This window comes from Phlebotomus papatasi, chromosome 1, assembly GCF_024763615.1.
Source record: "Phlebotomus papatasi isolate M1 chromosome 1, Ppap_2.1, whole genome shotgun sequence".
Classification (NCBI taxonomy): Eukaryota; Metazoa; Arthropoda; class Insecta; order Diptera; family Psychodidae; genus Phlebotomus; species Phlebotomus papatasi.
Window position 1 is genome coordinate 18,636,469 of NC_077222.1, and position 21,490 is coordinate 18,657,958.

At 33.5% G+C, this 21,490-nt stretch overlaps 1 protein-coding gene across 1 annotated transcript in view; it reads right to left on the minus strand.

The window, feature by feature from the left end:
- Positions 1-374: 374 nt before the first annotated feature.
- The window catches only part of LOC129798099 (uncharacterized), a 48,078-nt gene continuing 26,962 nt past the window's right edge, over positions 375-21,490 (minus strand). Inside the window, exons 2-3 of the mRNA XM_055841069.1 lie at positions 4,142-4,712; positions 375-886 (exon numbers count right to left, since the gene is read on the minus strand). Of these exons, the coding sequence (XP_055697044.1) occupies positions 556-886; positions 4,142-4,712 (902 nt within the window). The 3' untranslated portion in view covers positions 375-555. The remainder of the gene's footprint in view (positions 887-4,141; positions 4,713-21,490) is intronic.

Here is a 21,490-nt window from a genome sequence, read left to right on the forward strand (position 1 = left end):
TATCATGTTCCAAAAACATCCCTGATGCTCTTCCTATGATGCCATCAACTATTCAAACTTGGACCTATTTATTTCTGTATGGGAAAGTGCCCACGTTTCGTACGATCCCAAGCTTCGTAATGACTAATTTTTCGTGGGTTTCTCAATAAATGTGCCTCATCGCACTCATTTTTTTTTTTAGAAATTTAATTGAAACATTTATTCAGAAACGTGAGAAGAATTCAGTAACTACGAAGCTTGGGATCGTATGAAACATGGGCATCTCCCTTACCTTCAAATTCATCAAAACAAATCAATTTTCGTCAATGTTCCAACTCAATATTTTTGCTATCCAACCAGAATAACCATCAGCAAAGCGACAAATTAATTAATAATTTTGTTGTATAGCAATTTTTCATTATATTGCATATTAATCTACATTAAACTTATAAGACAGTGTACAAATTATTAAAATAGAACTATTGACTAGAGTTTGTGTGAAGGGTGCTTCACGATTTGTATATTACAAAGAAATGTTGCACTTTTTGGTCCCATGTGCGATATCGCCCAAGAACGTCACAATTCAGTCGTTATCTCATCCTGTGGCCTCAGTCCCAACTTGAAGAATTCATCCTCGAGCCACAGTGAGCTGCCAGTGATGTCTGAGCTACGTTTGAGGCTGTTAAAATTGCTCCCAAAGGTATCTCCAGCCCCCTGAATGTCATCCAAGTCATGGAGACTTATCAGTGAGCCAAAATGCTGCAACTGCATATTTGGGGATTCACTGGCGGTGGTGGTTGAGGTTGTTGTGGTAGACTTGAATGTATGATGCTGGCACGAGGCAAGTCTGGGATCAGCTGCTGGACTCTGCAGGAAGTCAATCAACTGGGCAATTTGTGGTTTGTACCTGGAAAACCATAGAATCAACATTTATTCAACTATATAACGCAGGCTTCGAATATTAAATCAATTAAATTGAATACGGAATTAAGCATTATTTTGCAGGAAATTAGCATTTCAAATGCGGCAACAACAACAAAAGGGTTATAAATTTGCTTTTATATCATCACGAAAGCTCGTGCTCTGTCTCTAAATTATTCTAACTGAGAGAAACCAAGGAGTGAGGGGATAAAATCTGACTGGGAAGATTGAAAATCCAGATTAATCTTCTTAATATCTGCCGCTTCTTGTGCTAATTTCATCTCTCACTCAAATGGAACCGATTTGCCTTTTGGAAAAAAAAGGGTTTGGAGAATTCTTCAACGCTCATTTCTCATCAGCAGAACTTTTGCATGAAACTTGCAATTTAATTTTATCCGTTTTCCCCATAATTCTCTTCTTGAGTGATTACTTCTTAGAAGCTATTACATATCAATCAGTACGAAAGCGTTAATTTCCCAATGTAATTTCTTCATCATGCTTTTGTGCTATTTCGCAAAAATTACCCAGACTTCATTATGCTAATCAATTTGGCTGAAATAACCATTTAAGCAGTATTTTTTTAGAAGGAAGAAGTAGAAGTACAAATTAAGCAGCAATAAACACTTTAAAATTGTTAATTTTACTTTACTAAGAAAATAACTTGAAGTTATTTTCTTCTCTTCTGAAGCTTCGACACTTCATATTTTTGTCCATATTCCTTAATACATTTACGACTTAGGGGAAGTGTGCCAAATCTCGGCCAGCTTATAATTTCGGCCACTTTGAGTGTAATTTCGACCATGGAAATAAATTAATTAAAATTATGTATGTAATCTTCGAATAGTCAATGAATTCATTTTGCTTTCAAATATTTATTAATTTTAGAATGTATTAACACAAAGACCGTTAAATTTTAGGTATAATTTGAATTTAAATTGCGTTGTAAAAACAAAGTGTGGAAAGAGTCTTTAAAAAAATGTGACAGATCGATTGTGTTTCTAGCAGTCTTCTGATTTGTGGTGAAGTGCAAAAGGGTTTCCTTCGGTGTTTTTCATGAAAATTGATTAGTTTTCATTAAAGATTGTTTCTGTTTATGTTAATAGTTAATCAATCTTTAAATTTCGGGTGAAATTTCCCAGCTGGATCCTGTATTTCGCGTAAAAAAGTATATACTTTGTGAGCGTCTCTTCGGTGAGGTAGTGTTGTCTATTCCGGCAACATGTTTTGCTTTCCTAAATTTCTTATTCATTTTGTGTTTTTTTTTTCAATTTCTGAGTTCTACAATGTCCAGAGAAAAAAAAAACATCGCTTCCATGAAAAGGATGATGTGGAAAAGGCCTTGGAAGTGTTCAGGAAGGGCAAATTGCTACGGGAATCTGCGCGTAAATTTGAGATGCTACTCTTCAGGTCTTCAGGAAAAATTACACGGAAGATCTTAGGGCTTGTGGGTCATATTAACGTATTAAACTAAATATTAAATTCGTTCCGTTTGACGTTTTGAAATTTTCTATCCGTTGCGTCACAAAAGATGGTCAGAATAAAGGTGGCCGGTATTTCACACAAAGTGGCCGGAATACTACCCAAAGCAATGTCCATATTATTATTAATTTTTCAATACTTTAGGAAGTGATTTAAAGAAAAAAAAGATGATAAACTAATTTTCAAGGTTCCACACAAACTTCCCGAAAAGGAAGTAACAAAAAATATCAATATGAATTAAAAATATTGCATTTCAAACTTAGGACTTCGGTGCTTATATGCAACTATGCCGAAATTTGGCACACTTACCCTATACCGGCTTCAGACTGGAGGTTTAGCCCAGTTCCTGAAGGTCTCAAAAATCTTAATAACAAACAATTTTGATGATTTTTCAAAAGTTAATGGATTATTTGTCCTTAATATCCAATCCTAAGCAACAATTTCCTCAAATATTTTGCCGGATAAAAAATTAGAGGAACTAAGCCATATGGCTAAGACTCAGATCTGAAGCCCGTATTACGATACACTTACGACTTAAGCCGAGAAACGGTTTGGTCAGAAATTGATGGAAATGCAGTCTAATCATTACTTTGATAATAATTACATTAACCCGTCTTTCGGCTTAAGCAGTAAGTCTGTCAAGGTCCTAACTTATAGCAATACGTTTTAATAGCTAAAAATTAGGCACACATTTCCTGAAAAAATTAGATCAGATTCATTAGGATTAAAGGAATAAGGGAAATATATGAAGTGTTCGAAGATAGAGTATATCGTCAGTTAAATCATCATTTGTCGTAACTTCATTTTTGCGATTTTGGGATATATACATAAGGTAAAGTACCCTCTAGTCGGCCGGTTTCTCAACTCGGCCAGATGAATTATTTAACCAATTTATTAACGTTTTATAGTCAACTTCTATGAAATTTTCACTGATTTACGTTATATATAATATAATACACCTTATAATGTTAAATCAATAAGACCATATACTTTTGTTATTTAATTTTAATTTTCTTTCTCTTTATCACAATTGTAAGAGGGACGAACCCTATTTTGTGATTAAATAAATATACTACTACTACCATATTATAACAAATTTATGTAAATTGAATAAATAGTCGCACTGGCCGAGTTGAGAAACCGGCCGACTACAGGGTACTTTACCTTATTTAGAATCAGCGTAATTTTGTTTATTAAACGCACTTGAGAAAAAGAAACTTTTATAAGCCCATTAAAAATTATTTTAAACAAAAATTATCGTAAGTGCCCATAATTAAGAAAAATTTATAAGAATTTGTCGTAACTTCCATTTTTGGGCAAGTTACGACAAATTTTCATAGAGAATTTTCTCTAATCAGCATTGAAATTGATATAATGTATTTTTGAAAATCGTCGTAACTTCCAAGATCTCCATACATTGGAAGTTACGGCTTTATGAACGATGGAAGTTACGATAAAATCTTATTGTGTTTCATCGAAAATATATCTCAATATCTGAGCTTTAAAATAATTTAATAAAAATTTTCTCGAGTTAACTTACAGTTTATTAGTGCCACTTTTATTATTTTGACTCAAAAGTATCGTATTCGGGGCTCATTTTTAAGAAAAATGAAGCTGAACTGAATATTGCGTCTCCTCAAAAGTTGTCAAAAGGAAGTTACGACAAATGCTGATTTAACTGACGATATGCGAAACCTAAAGCTTTTCCCCTATTATTTAAAAGAAAATATTTATTTACAATTTACAAAAATTGTTCACATACCTCTCCAGTACCCTGACTGCCCACGTGGAGAGGCGATTCCAGTCATGGGGCGGTCCATTTAGTAGATCTGCCGGTTTATTGATGAGCAGAAGGATCTTGGCTAGATCCCTGACAATTTGGCAGTACGCTGTTGCTCCTGTTGTGTCACCAGCCAAATGGAGTTTCCTGATCTGACGTCGAGTATCGTTCAACATGGCCAGGAAATACTCAGCATTGGGTCGCAACTCATCGAGTTGCTTCAGGAACTCTGCCCGTTCAATGGTGTCGTCAATTAGAGCTTCTTGGAGGCATTTTCGTCTCCTCCTACGGCGTATTGTGTAAACTGTTGCCCCAATAATCCCCGCACACACTAGGCATCCCACAAGAATTCCCACAGTAGCCTCCAGCATTGGACTTGCAAATCCCGTTGGCCTACAAATCTGTCCCATAAATTCAGGCAGTGTCGACCATTGAGGGCTGTAGCCTCTGGAACACTCCTGGACACACGTGCGACTGTCGATGGCAATGAATTGTGGACACTTCATGCAGCCCGTGGGACCACACTTGAGGCAAAGTGGCTCGTCTTCGCAACCTGCGGAAGACATGAGGCAATTAGAGCAGATCGAGAGAGCAATTCGTCGCAAAGAAGGCAACTAGAGCAGAGATCATGCATTATTCACTCAGCTGGAAGGCCAATTGAGTCTCCAATCGGACCAATGACGCAATAAATCACACCGATCATTGTTCTGACCAACTAAAAAAAATACTCCAGCTGATCTCAAGTGCGTATTTTCTCAGGCAAGTGAGGCGACGGATCTGTCGGACTCACTCACCAAAACGTACAATGTGTTAATTAGTCGTTGGCATAAAAAGTATGTTTAGAAACTGGGTTCATTACTTTCTTTATTTGGCTGGAGCTATATAGAAAGATTTCATGAATTTTTGGTCACTTGTTCATTTCGGAGCACTTCAATGGAACATTCAGCAAAAGGTGCAAGAGAAAGTGACGAATTGCTAACTAAATAATTATTTTGTGGTTGTGCTTGGGTAATTTGGAAATTCCCAAGCAAAATCTGTTCTTCGAAGTCAGGGTAAAAAAAAGTTTGGAAAAATTGAATTGGAGTAAGTATTTTGCATATTGAGACAGTAATTCCCAAACATCTTAATCTTAATCACATCTCTGATGCTTTATTGGCACCTCTTCTACAAAGTTTCGGTTTTGAATATGCAAAGTTGGAATTAAAATACGCAAACCTCGACGAAAACTCTGAATTACTTTGATAGATGATGTCAAATAAATACTTTTATTATAAGGTACTTATAAAGCATAAGACTGCATTTCTATTTTCTTTGAAAATTTTATACAAAATGGCACAAAAATTCTGAAAAAGGAAACTTAATAGAACTTTTTCAGCGTATTTTTATGGGTGGAAAAATATTATTAAAAACGCCTTATTCAATAAATAAATACGATATTCTTGCAAATACTAATTCTTAATTCAACTGAAAGCCAAAAGGGCCCTTTTCAGACTGTCAAGAGTTTTTCACTCCAGAACCTTGTACAGGTTTCAGACCTAAGGCTTAGCCATATATAGCTTAACTACTCTAAATTCGAATCAGTCAATATTAGATAGATAGATAGATAATAATGTTTATTTTATGTCATAAGAATAGAAATTCTCTTTCTGACTATATAATAATAATTTTTTTTACTTAATTCTAATTAAATTTCGAGTTGCGACCAATCCTCAATTTCTTGGGAAATTTTTATTTAGGATTAGATATTAAGTGCAAATGTTTCATTAGATTCAAAACAAACCGATAAAATTGCTTGGTATTTAGGTTTTTAATCGTTCTATAACTAAGACTAAACCTCTGGTCTGGAGACCGCTTTATACGGGCTTCAGACCCAAAGCTTAGCCAAATGGCTTAACTGCTCCAATTCCTTATCAATCACGATTTTTTGGAAAGATTTAACTTAGGATTGGATTATTAAAAATAATTAACCTGTTAGGCTCTCAAAAAGCAATAAAATTGCTCACTATATAGGATTTGGAGACATGCGGGAACTGGGCTAAACCTCTAGTCTGAAGACCGCTTTAGGTATAAAGACTAAGCTACTACTGTATAGGACTGTGATCCTTCCAGTTCTCAGGTAATTCGTCTAAAACGTGAGTCCTCAGCATATATAACTGCGGACTCTTAGCTACGTTTGGGATTAGGATTCTACGACGAATTTTTGGTCCAGGTGGTCCAGGTTGACTTAGTTAATTCGTTTATTGCGAGATCAATTTGAAATTAAGAACAGTACTACGCATACTCGCTAGATGATATTCACGTTTTCAAAGTTTTCAAAAAGACGTTCATAAAATGTAATTACACTAGAGTCTTCCAAATTCGAACTCTTGAGAAGTGACGAACAACATCTCTCCATTGTCGTTCGAATTTTGAAATCTAAATTTAAACAACAATTTAAAAAAAATGGAATTTATGAGGGATTAAATTGTTTTTCCAACTTTAAATCAAGTACCCGTAAGTACTTTCATTACAAATCTTCAAATACTCAGGTAGTAGCAGAAAAATATGGTTCTCAATCATTAAAAACATTAATTTATTAACAGAATTTGGGAGATTTAGATTTGGCAGATTCTGTAGAGCAGTGTTTTCAGTTACAAATATTTTCGAAGTTAGTGTACAATACCGGTGATGGCCAAAATCCCGAAAGCCAAAATTCCGAAAAGCCAAAATTACGAAGAGGCAAAGTCCCATAAGGGCTGAATTAAAGCCAAAATCGAAAATCAAAGGGTAAAATTTCCGAAAAACTAAAATCCGGAAAGCCAAAGTCTTGAATGATCAAATCCTGAAAGGGACGAAATTATACGGTGCATAATTTCGCAAAACACATAAAATTTCCCTTTACCTCCAGAAAGTATGGATGTAATCGTGGGAGTAGTTATGACACTTTTAAGAAATCAGGATAGTATGTCATAGCATGTTCTAGTGTCATAGCTACTCCCACGATTGCACCCGCGCTTGTTGAAGGCAAAGAGAAATTTTCTGTGCTTCAGGAAATTACTTCACAGAATCCTTCGCATTTCACCTTTTTCAGAATTTTGATTATTCACAATTTTAGCGTTTTTGGAATGTTGGCGTTCGTCTTTTGGTCCTTTTGGCCCATTCGGAACTTTGTATGTTCAGGATTTCTAACCATTTCGGCCAAGCGCCTGGCAAGTTGGCCTTTTTATATGGAGCTATTTGAACCCAAATTCCTAAATTGATCTCGAACTCAGCTCACAGTGCTCCAAGGAAAAAATTTATTTAAACAAAAATTTAGGATATTTATCCCTCCATACGGAAAGGTATCTTATAATACGGAAAAACTTCTCACTTTTTAAATATTTAGCATAACGATCACGAGTGCAGAAAAATTCCCATACGCATTTGTATGTGAAAGTAAGAAATTGTCTTCAACTTTGAAGGCCACTCGCCGGGGACTAGATTTCGGCTTTTGGGATATTGACATTCAGGATTTTAGCTACTTCGAGATTCTAGCGTTCGAGATTTTAGCTTTCCGAATTTTGACCGGGATCTAATTTTGTTGGAATTAATCCTACAAAACTTCTAAGATCTGTTTCAAAATTTATAAATTCAACCCAGAAGATTCTTACGGTACTATCACACTAGGATTTTTCACGTTTTAATTTTAAATTCAATTGAGTCAATTGAGCATTAAGATTTCTAGAATTTACTTGAAAATCCTCACAGTCAGGACACATTTTGCAAGAAATTGCTCAATTTTAAATAGTGCCGCGAGATTTTTGATTGTGAATGACTCCGGAATATGTGTGATAGTACTTAAAATGTCTTATAAGTCACTTATGTGTTATTCAGAAGGACCCCCAAAGCCAGAAAAAATGATTTGTAGGCAAAGGGTTCATGCAGCGACTTTCATACAGTCTTATTGAAAATATGTATGAAGTCGTCCCATGTCCTAACTGAAATTTCTTAACATAACAAACAATTTCCTTCGAATGGCTTTGGAGGAACATAATGAATTACTCCCGATACTTAAACTTCACTTCATGCAAGTTTATCACTAAAACACTGTACTTATCTTATAATTTGGCCACAAATAATATTAATTATGAGTAAGTAAAATTAATAAGAACAATTTTCTTCAAAAGACTACTTGTTCAACTGCAATAAAATTGAAATTAATGAGCAATTTTAACATTTTAATTTGCTGAATTCAAATTTATTTGAGCAACCACATTTATGCTATTTTAACATATTTAAACAGGTTTTTCTGGGGCAAGTATTAGTTTTTATTAATAAATAAGTTCAGATCTATCAATTCAATTGGTTTTTAGTGGAAAATAACGTATAGGAACAAATTATCTGAAAATTAAATTGAATTTACATATTGAAAAAATCCTAGTGTGATAGCACGGTTAAAATTGAACCTATAAAACTTCTAAAATAAATCCGACGATTTCTAAAATCAATCCAAAATGAACTGAGATTCAGAGACTTATTTACTGATTACTATGGGTGATTGATAACTCAAGATAATTAATCCTCGGTTACACCTCCAAAGTCTAGGCTTCCAATCTTGTTCTGGTAAAATATCTACTGTTCTCCTAGTACGTGTTATTAGTCTACCTTCTCTTTTAAGGGGTTGTTTTAATTATAACACGTCCCAGTATAAAATTTGTCTATACTGGTTTATATATCTTTATTATTTATTTATTTAATCATTCATTTACTTATTTATTATTTTCTTAAAATGACTGCCAGTATCGTACTATGACCATCTGGAAACCGATTGATTTCCGATTGGAAAATAATATTCTTTGGGTAAAATGTATACAATTTTTTGAGTAAATTTGCTTAATTTTAAATAGCGGATTTCTGTATTTCTGTACTTATGACCAATTAAAATAGATTGCTAAATCTTAAGGGAAAAGGATTTGTGTTGATACATTGAATTTAATCAAAAATTGGAAAATACAACAAAATTCAATTAAAACTTTAGAAAAGTATTAAATGGAGTCATACTTATGCTATTTGTTCTACATTTATAGATTTTCTTCCATTTTCTTTTCTCAGTCATTTATATTCCATTTATTAACAATTTGTGCAAGGTTTCAATTCTAATAGAAACATCATGTTTTACACAAGAATTTCGCATTGTTGTAAAACCTTTGGAATTACACACAAATCACCAGAAATTTGCAATAAATCAAGTTTAATTAAATACCTGAGATGAGAAGGTATTACAAACAATTTATAAGAATTTAATAACTATTAGTATTGCGAGTGTTTCCATCAAGTCTACATTTAATAAGTTTTCTTGTTCTTCGGAATTAATTTCCAAACTATATAGCAAAGTGTCATGAAATTTTCAGAAAATATCTGCAAATCCCCAACAGTCTTTCAATCATAATTTTGTGCACAATGGAGTTTGAGTGGGTGAATATACCCTCCCCATTTTTGAGATCTAACCATGGTAAAGTATTTGACGAAGAGAGGCGCGAATTAAAATGGAAATTCCGCGTGAATGAGAGGAGTTTCAAAATCTAATTTTGGCATTTTGATGCAAAATTCATGGGGATTGTGGGGCTGAAAAGGCGTCAATAAATTCCATATTACATCTCTGGAGACATATCCCACCAAAGAACTTGGAGTTTAGATCACTTATTTAATTGACTTGGTTAATTGCTATTAAATAAAATTACATACATCGCAAGAAGTTTCTTGTTCTTTTCCAACACTTCTGTGTTTGTTTCACTCAACTGACAACATATTCAATTATATCAATTATCATTTCGAATATATTCACAAGTTTCTGCTCTGACGGCGTGAGCAACATGATCATTTTCTTCAAAGCAAAAGAGTTCACTTGAGTTCTTTTTCTCACATCTCCATCTGCAAATTGGCGAGAAGTGATGGAGTTTTTTCTTTGTAAATAAAAATAAAGAGAATGAAAAAAAGAGATAATAGATTTTGCAATGTAGTAAAAAAATGCAAACAGAGATCCGCATTGTTTTAAGACACGAGGAGCATTATGGGTTTTTCAGCCCAACAAAATGCAACATATACGCGTGTTCCTAATGAGATAATTAAATGTATAACTATTATAGCTCATTCATAAATATTCCATTTGACTTTGAAGCAAATATGTTTCAATTACTACAATATTGCTCTCTTTGAAGCCTTCGTTTTCCGTCTTCTGTGCAATTTTAGGTAAGAATGCCTGAAGAACAAAAGAACTTCCCAGAGAATTCGTGACATACATTTTTCCTCCACAAAAAAACAACAATGTTGTTAAATTTTTTCCTGTTTCAGTTTTTTTTCTTGCTTACAATACATTTTACCCTGAAGTCAGAACAAGATTGCAATTATGTTATTTTTGGGTGGACAATTGAGACTATCAATTAGAGCTAAAAATAGCATTTACAAGAGAAAACAGAGCAATTGAGCATTGAAATTGACGAGAAAGAATGGACTAAATCCCAAGAACGACAAGAAAGAAATCCATCGACATGGCAAAGAAGGTCGTCACTCAATCCACTTGTTTGCAAATTTCAATAGCGAAAGAATTTCAAATGAGAAAGCTCCTCAAACTGTCGAGTACAACTTTCCTTCAATGGTGGCAAAGATAAACATAGAGAATTATAGTATTTCCCGGCAGGAATGGGAATTGGGAAGCTCCCTCGAGAATATGTGAGAGAGTCAAGTTTAGGAATTGTTTACATGACAAAGAACTCCGTTGAAGACACTCTGTGGATTTTAACACTATTTGCCCTTGCGCTAAAGAGTTCTCCCGTTCTTCTTTCTCGACCGTTTTTTTTACTTTTCCTACAATATCATATGCGGGAGATTATGAACTTGTCGAGAAGAGTCTGTGAACATGTGCTGAGAACAGAATTGGGACTACTACAGATAAGAGATTAGGGTTTGTCTGAGATTCCTCACAAGAGTTTGAAAATAATGACGCAGAGGTACAACATTCCATAGAGGAACTTAGGGGAAACTGGGGCAGAAGTAAACAAGGGGTAGCACTTAACACTACAATTTTTTTTACTTAAATATTTGGTTTTAGAAGACGAGACCTATATGAATTGATAGATACCATAGGGATCCTCGTCCACTGAAGAAATGATTGACAAATATAAGTGTTTCGTGCTACCCTATGCTTGTTACTGCCCAAGTCTCCCCTAGGTCTTCCTGCAAGGGGAGGTCGGAACATCCATTATTATTTTCTCTTATACAGGGATGGGGTTTTCAGTGCCTTCCCCCCCTCCCAGTCAATTGCTCTGCAGCTCACTGGACTGGATGGTATATTAACACCTTTAACGACAGGGAAATTTTTGATGATCTAATAGGGGATCCGAATCCGGGACACTCGCATCATAGAGCCAGTACAATACCACTAGACCTATTGAGTGCCCGTTTAAAGAATCTACAAAGTCAAAGTCAAGCGGCAAAGTGGATACATCTTTTGTTATGATTTAAAAAAAAAACAATATTTTAATTTAAAATACAAAATTAAAGAAAACAATTTAAAAAAATCTCTAACAAAGATAGTATTATTCCTTTTCTTGTTAAATCGACAAAATTTTAACAAGTATTTGCGAACAAATAATAAGAAGATTTGATTTTTCTTAGTTATATTTATTCGATAAAAAGTAAATTGAATCTTGTGTAACATCTCCTTGACTTTTGTAAACTGCTTTTGGATTTTAGGATTTTGAAAATATACATACACACGGCTCTTTGTTATCCGGCTGACTGGGGGACAAAATGACATTTAGGTTTTTTTGAATGATCAACGGTTTTTATATTTTGTGCTGTGTGAATTTATTTTCTGTCTGACAAAGAACAAGAGAATTTTCTTCATAGTGTGCTTATGTTTAATTTTTTATCACAATTATCTATTAAAAACTTCGGTACAATGATAATAATACTTTAATTCACTCTGGAGAAACTTCATGCTTAGTAAAAATAATTTTGAATACATCAACCGCCAGTGTTTGGCAGCTGTCACCCGGATAACGAAGTGCCGGATAACGAAGAGCCGTGCGTAAACCCTTTTACAAACTTTTCGAAACGACGTTGTCAAGAGACTGGTACAAAGAATAACAAAACCAACCAACCTTTTGTCAATATTATTACTAAAACGATATGCTTGCACAATTTATATTCATATATGAATAACATCACGAAAATTGTTTTGTAACCCTAAAGAATTTTTGTGAGTACGATTCAAAAAGTTTTTCAATAGCGTTAATATCTTTTATGATCCATTAAGCTGCATTCAAATTATGAGGAAGTATCATATTAATCAAAATATAGTTTTTCTGAAATCAGTTTACAGTAGAACCCCGCTACATAGGCCATCGCTCTATAGTCCACAATTTATCGACCGTTGATTTCAAAACAGTGATTTTAAGTTAGGTAATGTTTTTTTAGTACGCGACATGCAATGTTGTCATAATTATTTTAATATTTTTGGCAAATTTTATTGAGTAGTTGTGATAATTGTGATGCATAATGAAGAGAGCGAGGACAAGTACCACAATCGCAAAGAAAGTGGAAGCCGTCGAGCAATTTCAATACTAAAAGTCATTGATAATTTTAAAAAATGACATGAACTATAGTGCGACCCAAGTGTCAAATCTGGAACCACATATGGCCTAGGGGAAACTGGGGCACCACCAAACACGGGGTACCACCAAACACTGCGATTTTTTAATCGGTTATTGGATATCAGAGGATAAGACCGATAGGAATTTATAGGCACTATAAGGATGCTTGTCCACTGAAGGAATGGTCGAGATAGTCCAAGTAGTTTAGAAATAAAAATTACTGTTTGGTGGTACCCCGTGTTTGGTGGTGCCCCAGTTTCCCCTATAGCGAGGCTCTACTGTACAACTTTATCCTTTAGACTAGACACATTGATTGTGCTGAAAATGTAGTAGTTGGATTTAGTGAATGATGGATTTTTAAACATTACTGGACCTTCATTTTACAATTCTTATCAGAATGTGACTGTTAATGAATAATTACATTAGCTACTGATACTGGTGGTGGGAGTTCAGCAAAGATTACTCTTGTTAAGGGTGTGTTAACGAATTAGGAACAGAATCAATTGAGTGTCTGCATAAGGAGTATTCAAAAGGAAAGCATGAACGCTTCTTTGCCCAAAAGTCTTATGCACATCAGAAGGCATATTCATTATTTCAAGATGCATATGCACACTTTTGACCTCCCACTAAGACAAATCTTAGGGACAAGGCATATTATGGACCCAATCAGTTTTTTGGGAATTCAAAATAACGGCAGGGACTTGCAAGATGAATCGGCTTCGCGGCTAAAGTCCCTGCCGTTATTATGAATTCCCAAAGACTGATTGGGTGCACAAAGTGTCTTGTCCCTACAGTCATGCCGAAAATAGACACAGGCTGATCCTCGAACTGATCCTCAAACTATCATACATTGAGGATATAGAAGATCGATAGAGTAGGGTCATTAAAGTGCCTTGATCGAAATCTATAACTGTTTAGCTCACAAATCTATTTCAAGCAAATTATTAAAAGAACAGAACGTTTTATGCATTACAAAAAGAGGATTAGAAAAAAAAAGAACATGGTAGTAGTATGCTTACATGATCGTCCATTTGTGGAAGGGGCGTTTCCCCATGACCTTAAGTTACTATCTTTCACCGTTTATTCTCTAGTGCAGAGGTGTGCAAGAACCGTTGAAACCGAATAAACGTCAAAATAAGTTTGTTCCTGGTAGAGTTTTGACCATTGACGTACATGTTTCATTTGACGTTTATTCAGTTTCAACGGTTCTTGCATGTCTCTGCTCTAGTGCATGCATAGCCAAAAGCGAGAATTTTTTTAGATAGATAGATAAATATTTACTATAAGCAATGCTTATAGGAACAGCACAAGAGAGACAAAAGTACATTGTAGTTTTTTTAGCGGCCACCGCCGTCTAAGCTTTGATGACCAACCTCAGAAGTGAAAACTGTGGAAAACTCCATCACAGGTTGTATATGCCAATCCTCCATAGGATGTAAAATTTTATGCAATCTTTATAAACAAATTTACAATGTATGATAAAGAAAGAGAAAAAACAGCTAATACTACTCTGTGTTAAGATACCTTACTAAGCATTGTGAGTTGTAATGGCTAACTCTTCATTGAGAGAAATCCTAAAAAGTTAAAATAACATTCCGGAAATGTTAATTTTACCCTGCAGTATTGATCCGAAATCGGTGTAAATATTATGCTTTCTAAGTGTATTATGGGTTAAAGTTATCCTATTTCATGTTAATTTTACACTTAAAAAGTGTAAATTTAACATTAAAAAATGTTGATATATTTTTACATCTAAAAAGTGTTAAAGTTATGAGGAAATAAAGTTAATCGCACCCCCTTTTTTCTCAGTGTTACTGAACTGTGAGCCGTTGATTGGGGCATCACCCCCGAAGTTATTTTTAATTTTTTATATTTTATATTTTTTCCCAAAATACTAAGTTATTCTCTTTTTATTCTAAACCATATTATTTTTTTCTTTACGTTTAAACTTAAACTCGTTTTTGAAGCATTGCAATCTTTTATCTAGAAAAGTCAACCCTTTCACTGGGACGTGTTGCATCTGGGAAACAAGGAAAACGCATTTCCAAGAATGTTCCGAGAGATTCTTTTTCTATTTGTTCCTGTATCTCTCGCAATAAATATTTGTGACTCTCACACACTGTTTGGATGGTTTGGATTGTCTTTCTCCCCTTCATTCCATTCCATCACACGATATTTGTTCTGATGCTGGATAATTTAATTCCCACTTCCGTTCCCGGATGTGCTCACGCTTCCGTCAGATAAATCAAACACCCTCACGTGAGACAGAAAATTTTGCCACTGATTTCCCGCCGAATTGAGGTGTTGATAATTGTGCCATTTACACGTAGCACTCTCCCGAATCATGCTCGAGATTTATGGGGTTTGGTAAAATTTTTAATTGGTGAGTAGATGGAGTAAATCCATTGAATGGGACTTGCATAAAAGGCCAGGGATGAGGAAGAAAAAATATTGAGCATACATTGTTGACACTCCACAAGAAGATTAATGGTTGTATTATTTTCTACACATTGCGTACGTCACGGTGATTTATATTCAATTTGTTAAAACCACGCAGATCATTTGACTTTAATTGTTCTGCCGCAAATTAAGTATACAGCCTTTTTCTATAACCTTCCATCATATCCTCTTCTCCTTCAGCTTTCGAAGTTCCACCCAAGAAATCTACAAGAGAACCTCCCATTCTGCTTTCTTTAGGAAAACCGAAAATCACACGATTTTCTTCTTCCTCGTAAGCAAACACTGTTAATTAAGTTGATAAATTATTAAAACATTCTCCGATTTCACACCATATTTTATGTGGCTTCATCATACAATTCTTAGTCTCTAGAAGCATCATTTTCTTCTTGTATCGTCCCACCATCGGCACCATTGAAGGCTATAAAAGGAGATGCATGAAAATTATCTCATGTCCTTTTGTCTATAAAATGTCTAAGATAAGAACGCCTGTATTGATTGGATTGTTAGCATAAAATTTTGGTGCTACGACAAACACATGCTCCATCAACCTCATCTCTGAACTCTCCTTTCTTTTGGCACACAATGCTTTTGAAATGAGATAACAAATGCAGAGTCATAGACGTAATTTAGACTTTTGTAGATTTAAATGGAAATTTCTGGGGGAATTTATTGTGAAAGAGTGACATTCTTTTGCTGATGGGGCCTCCGCACCATGAGATGGGGAAAGCATAATAACAATAAGACATCAAAATGATAAAGAGAAATATTTGTATAATATAAACTTTGCAGCAGATGGTAGAAGCTCAACTAAAAATATTGTTTTATTTCAAAAGTTCAAATTTAAGTTTGTCTTTGACAGTTTTCGGAGAGACAGAGAGTTATAATTTCGTGAAATTTAAGATATAAAAATATAACTGAATGTTGTGTGATTGGGTAAAACTGGAAAGCATTTAAAACATTTCTAAATTTAAATCCAAAATGCTCCCTACATAAATGTTGAAACACTTAAATCTCACAGAATTGGTCTCTAAACTAAATTCTATTAAATCTTTCTTTTCGTGCTCTCAACAAGCGATCTGGTAGCGTAAATTGACAACAATCGTCTCATATTCTGCTAAGTTTTCCCTTTAACCCTTTAAGGACGATTGGAACACCGGTGTCCTATAAAGAAAATAATTTTTCCTGACTATCTAAACTATTTTTTTCTTATGTTTGCACCTAATTGCAAAGTAGAAGTTTGAAGGAATCTAGGATATTTTTTATAAGTCTCCAGCTATTTGTTATAAATTAAATTTCTAAGCTAAAAAATAACGAATTTTTAAATCCTCATATTGAAAATTGATTTTATTTAATTTTTATACTTCCAGTTTTTTTTAAGCAAAATCGTTTTGGGACAAGAAACTACAATACTCAAACATAATATTTTTCATTAGAATGAAAATTATCAGTTATTGGTATCGTCAGAAAAATTACTTAAAATTTTTAGTTATTTTTGTCCCTATCGTTCATAGAGGTACAAAATACATCAAATCAGACTCTATTGGCTTTTCGAAGGTTAGATTTAAGACGTTTCAAAAGTTTTATTTATCGGTTTCATTTTATTGGTGATTTTCGGTTAGCGAAAACTGTCTCGTCGTTAAAGGATTAACGCGTGATACTGGGTGTAAGTTACCTATCCGGGAGTGTAGTCCTATAAACTTGTGTTCTATTAGTATCTTACAAAACTTCCAATATTATATTATCAGTCATCAATTATATTTTCTGAATTTTATTTATTCCAGATGCCTTGGAAACCTTTCTTCAGAGGGACTTGAAGAGCTTGTTCGGCAGCAATAAATCTGGTGGAAAAGTATGTGTGTCCCAAGCCCCCATTGATAGAGCTAGGAGCTAGACAAGAAGACAAAAGTGTACTTTTCTTATTTTTTTCAGAATTGCAAATACATTTCATAGCCATTAGGATAACTACTGAAAAATAATTAGATGAAAATCCAATCCCTTATTAAGTACTTAGCGAAAAGTACTTTTTATTTCCTTAATTCAAACTACTTAATTTAGGACACATACGAAGGACCTAATTAAGTACTTTGTCTTAAGGCTAAATCATGCCATCGTATTTTGACTATTCGCCACAAAGCATTGACGTTTGTCTCATTTACGTATATTTTCTTAAGTACTTGGTTGTTCTACAACTCCTTTAAATTAAGTTATTGAGTAATGAAATTATTAGTTATAATGTGTTAGGTCGGGTAAACTAAAGGCAAATGCCGTTTAATGTACACCAATCTTCTCATCAATTCTGAGATAAATCTTTAAACCTTAAATCTTTAAAAGGGTGTTTAAATATTAATTCGTATTCCCTGATAAAGATTCTCAATTTTAAAATATAAATTTTTTAATCCTTAAGAAGAAAATGTAACAAACATCACAACAACAACATTGAAATGATACTGTCAAATTCCTTTAAGATTGCTTTAACTTCAAAACTGAAGCTTTAACTTTAAAAATGAATCGCAAGTTATTTTAATTCATAATCGTAAATATTGGATTTTAACTAAGTATTTAAGTGTCCTGGCCCAAGAATATTCAGGCGGATCCTCCCGAATATTTAGCCTGTAAAATTTATCAGTAAAAGAATAAGTAAAAAAAAATTATGCAAAGGACCTATTATCGATCGTCTTGAGCGCAGTATATGACAATATAAAATAATTCTTTAATGCTAAATTTCACAGGCTAAACATTTTCAGGATCAGTTTAAGTCTACTTTTGGCCCTTAGAATTGACAGGCTTACCTCGAAATTTTCTATATTTAAATATGTAAAAGGTCCTGTTGATCAGTTTAAAATTAATAAATCTTGAAAACGTTTGACATTTTCGTTCCGTTGTTGTGAAATTTGTTACATTTCAGCGTAAAGATTAAAAATTCGACACTTTAAACTTACAAACTATTGAAAAACATATGAATCAGCCTTTAACCCTTTAACAGCCTTTAATAGTTTTCGCGGATCGAACATCAGCAATAAAAATGAAAACGATAAACAAAATCAGTAAAAGGTCTTACATCTAACCTTAGAAAATCCAACAAAGTCTGATTTGGTGTATTTTTTGTTTTTATGAACGACAGGGGCAAAAATCGCCCAAAAATTTATGCAATTTTTCTAACGATACCAATGATTGTTAATTATGAAAAATATTATGTTTGAGTATTGTAGTTTCTTTTACCGAAACGATTTTGCTTAAAAAAATTGGAAGTATAAAAAATAATTAAAATGATTTTTCAATATGAAAATTTAAAAATTCGTCGTTAAAAGCTTAAATATTTACTGTATAGTAAATAGCTGGAGACTTGCAAAAAATATCTTAGATTCCTTCAACCTTCTACTTTGCAATTAAATGCGTACAAACATAAGGAAAAAATAACTTTAGGTAGTCAGGAAAAAATTATTTTCTTTATGGGACACCGGTGTTCCAATCGTCCTCAAAGGGTTAAAAGTTGGGTGTTATGTTTTATTTGTGAAATACATTTAATTTAAAAAGTATACAGAAATATTCTTATGCATTCTAGAAATACATTTATTGATTGCATTAGAAGAGTATCACAATGAGTTTCAAACAAGCAAAACTTTCAAAATAAAAGTTTAAAAAAATCTAACTTTAACGAACACAAATAGGATTTTCTTGAAATTAAAATTGCAAATTGTTGATAAAGTTTATTCTTGTGTTGCACAAAACTTGGTGGAATTCTACAAATTGAAATTCTTCTAAGTCGTGTTTTGAAATTCAAAATTCACAAATCACGCATGCAGAATTTAAAAGTTTCCAAACTAGATAAAATGTTTATAAGATACTGTCTCAATATACAAACATGAATCTCACTTTGCAATTTTATGCTAATTCCAACTAAATTGTATTTCTCTCTTGCATGAAACTTTCTTGGATTTCAATAGCTTTAGAATCTGTTTAAATCCGTTATGTTTAAATTCAAATATTGTTCAATTGACTAAATATTCAATCAACCGTGACTCCTGTATGAAAATTTCTTCACCGCCTCATCCTGTTGATTTATTATTTACCACGTGGGATTTAATGCATTCAATTTTCTACTACACAGGAAAAAATATTTTGTAAAATTGTTCGTAAATGCTTATGAAATCCTATGGCAGACTTACGAAATGCTCGCGAATCGTATAACCCACAAACATGTTTGTAAAATTTTGTACATTTTTCACAAACATTATTCGTAAAATGATCATTTCACGAACATTTTTTGTACTTTTACAAACATCTGTTCGTAAATGTTCGTAAACACATAAAAAATGTCCGTAAAATTTTGTCATTTGTTCGTATTTGTTCGTAAATTTTTGTTTGTCTGGCAAACATTTACGAACACATGACAAAATTTTACGAACATTTTTGTGTGTTTACGAACATTTACGAACAAATGTTTGTAAAAGTACAAAAAATGTTCGTCAAATGATCATTTTACGAACAATGTTTGTGAAAAAAGTACAACATTTTACGAACATGTTTGAGGGGTAATACGATTCATGAGCATTTCGTAAGTCCTCCATAGGATTTTACAAACATTCACGAACAATTTTACAAAATATTTTTTTTCTGTGTAGTTAATTTATTATCTACCTTTTCACGCAGCGTCAAGCCGCAGGACTTTAATTTAGATTCCCTCTCTATGATTCAGATATCGACCTAAATATTATGAAATTTGTCCCGCATGACGAGTTGAGAGAGCACTAATTTAAATTACTGAAACAATTGGCTGCGTTTGGTGGAATTACGTGGGGCAATTAATAATAAAATAGAGTCTTTTCTCCTCCAAGAACAGTATTCTGGAGGACGAGTGGGTGGCTGCGGACGTGTATCTTGTTCAAAAGTCGATCCAGCACCGTTCAATTTCAAACAATGAATTCTGAAATATTCATCTGTACACCACTTCTCTCCTCCAGAAAACAACATTGTAGCTCCATCAACCATTCTCTTCAGCCACATTCTGGCCTTATAAGAAGATCTTGCGGCTGACTTTTGAGTACCGTGCTGGTGTATTTAGGATTTTTCTGAAATATTAGAAATATTGCAAGAATTCTTTTCGCGATAACTATAAAACGCTTTGAATCCCAAATTTTATTAAAAATAATAATAAATAATAATAATAAAACCTAAGAAGAAACTCTATCTTAGGTTCAGTGATTATTTTCAATAAGAATTGTATAATATTTAGTTACCCTCAGGAGTTACATCTAAACATTAGATTTAAAAATTTTAAAAGATTAATAGAGGGATCTTTGTATTACACGAAGGGCAAATTATTACTCTGATTTATTGGACATTTCTGTATCTAAATACACAACAAGAATGAAGAGATTCATTTCAAGTTTACTTCATGAATCTAGAATATCTGCATTTGTAAGATGCATAGTCAAAAACATTATTCAAAATTCATTGTCATCATAATCTTCAACCGTTTATCCCTTATTGGGGTCGCGGGCTTAGGACATCTAGGTTAGCAGCGCACACCAGCCGATCATCCGCCACTGCAGGAAGATATTCACGGTCAATCCCAAAGCGCTTCAAGGTAAGATCCTGAATTTGATCAACCACCTTGTCTTAGATCTGCCCCAAGGTCGACGCCTCTTCACAATGGCTTGCATAGCTTTTCTGAGGAATCTTTCACTATTCAAAATTGAATTATTACGTATAAGTATTCAAATTATTGCGGTATGAAAAGATACTCTTCTTCTGAATAAATAAGAGTTAATTTGTCAGCAATTTGACAATTACTAAGCAAAACTGCAAGCTCTATGAAAGATCTTATTTAATGCGCTATTATTCAGTCATTCACACGGATATACAGAGTCACTCTGACGCAAAATCACTCACATAATAACTGACACATTATTCAAACATTCTAACTCCTTGTCGGATCCAGAGTACGGACATGAAGTGATAATTTTCGAGTTAAAAAAATTGCTTATATTGCCGTAAGGAAATCTCAAAACTATTCATATCATAGTTATCAGACAGTTATCAGACATAGTTATCATAGTCAACAGTTATCCTCATACATAATTGGAGAAATAACTTGAAAATTACTTACGAAAAGTCTTTAATTTATTAACATTTTCTTAAGTTTTTTGAACAATTATTTAAAAGTGAAGATCGTCTTTTTTATAAAGTGCTTTATTAACGACTTTCCAATGTCCTTAATTAAGTACTTAACGTTAAGGCGGAGCTAGACCATCTTAGT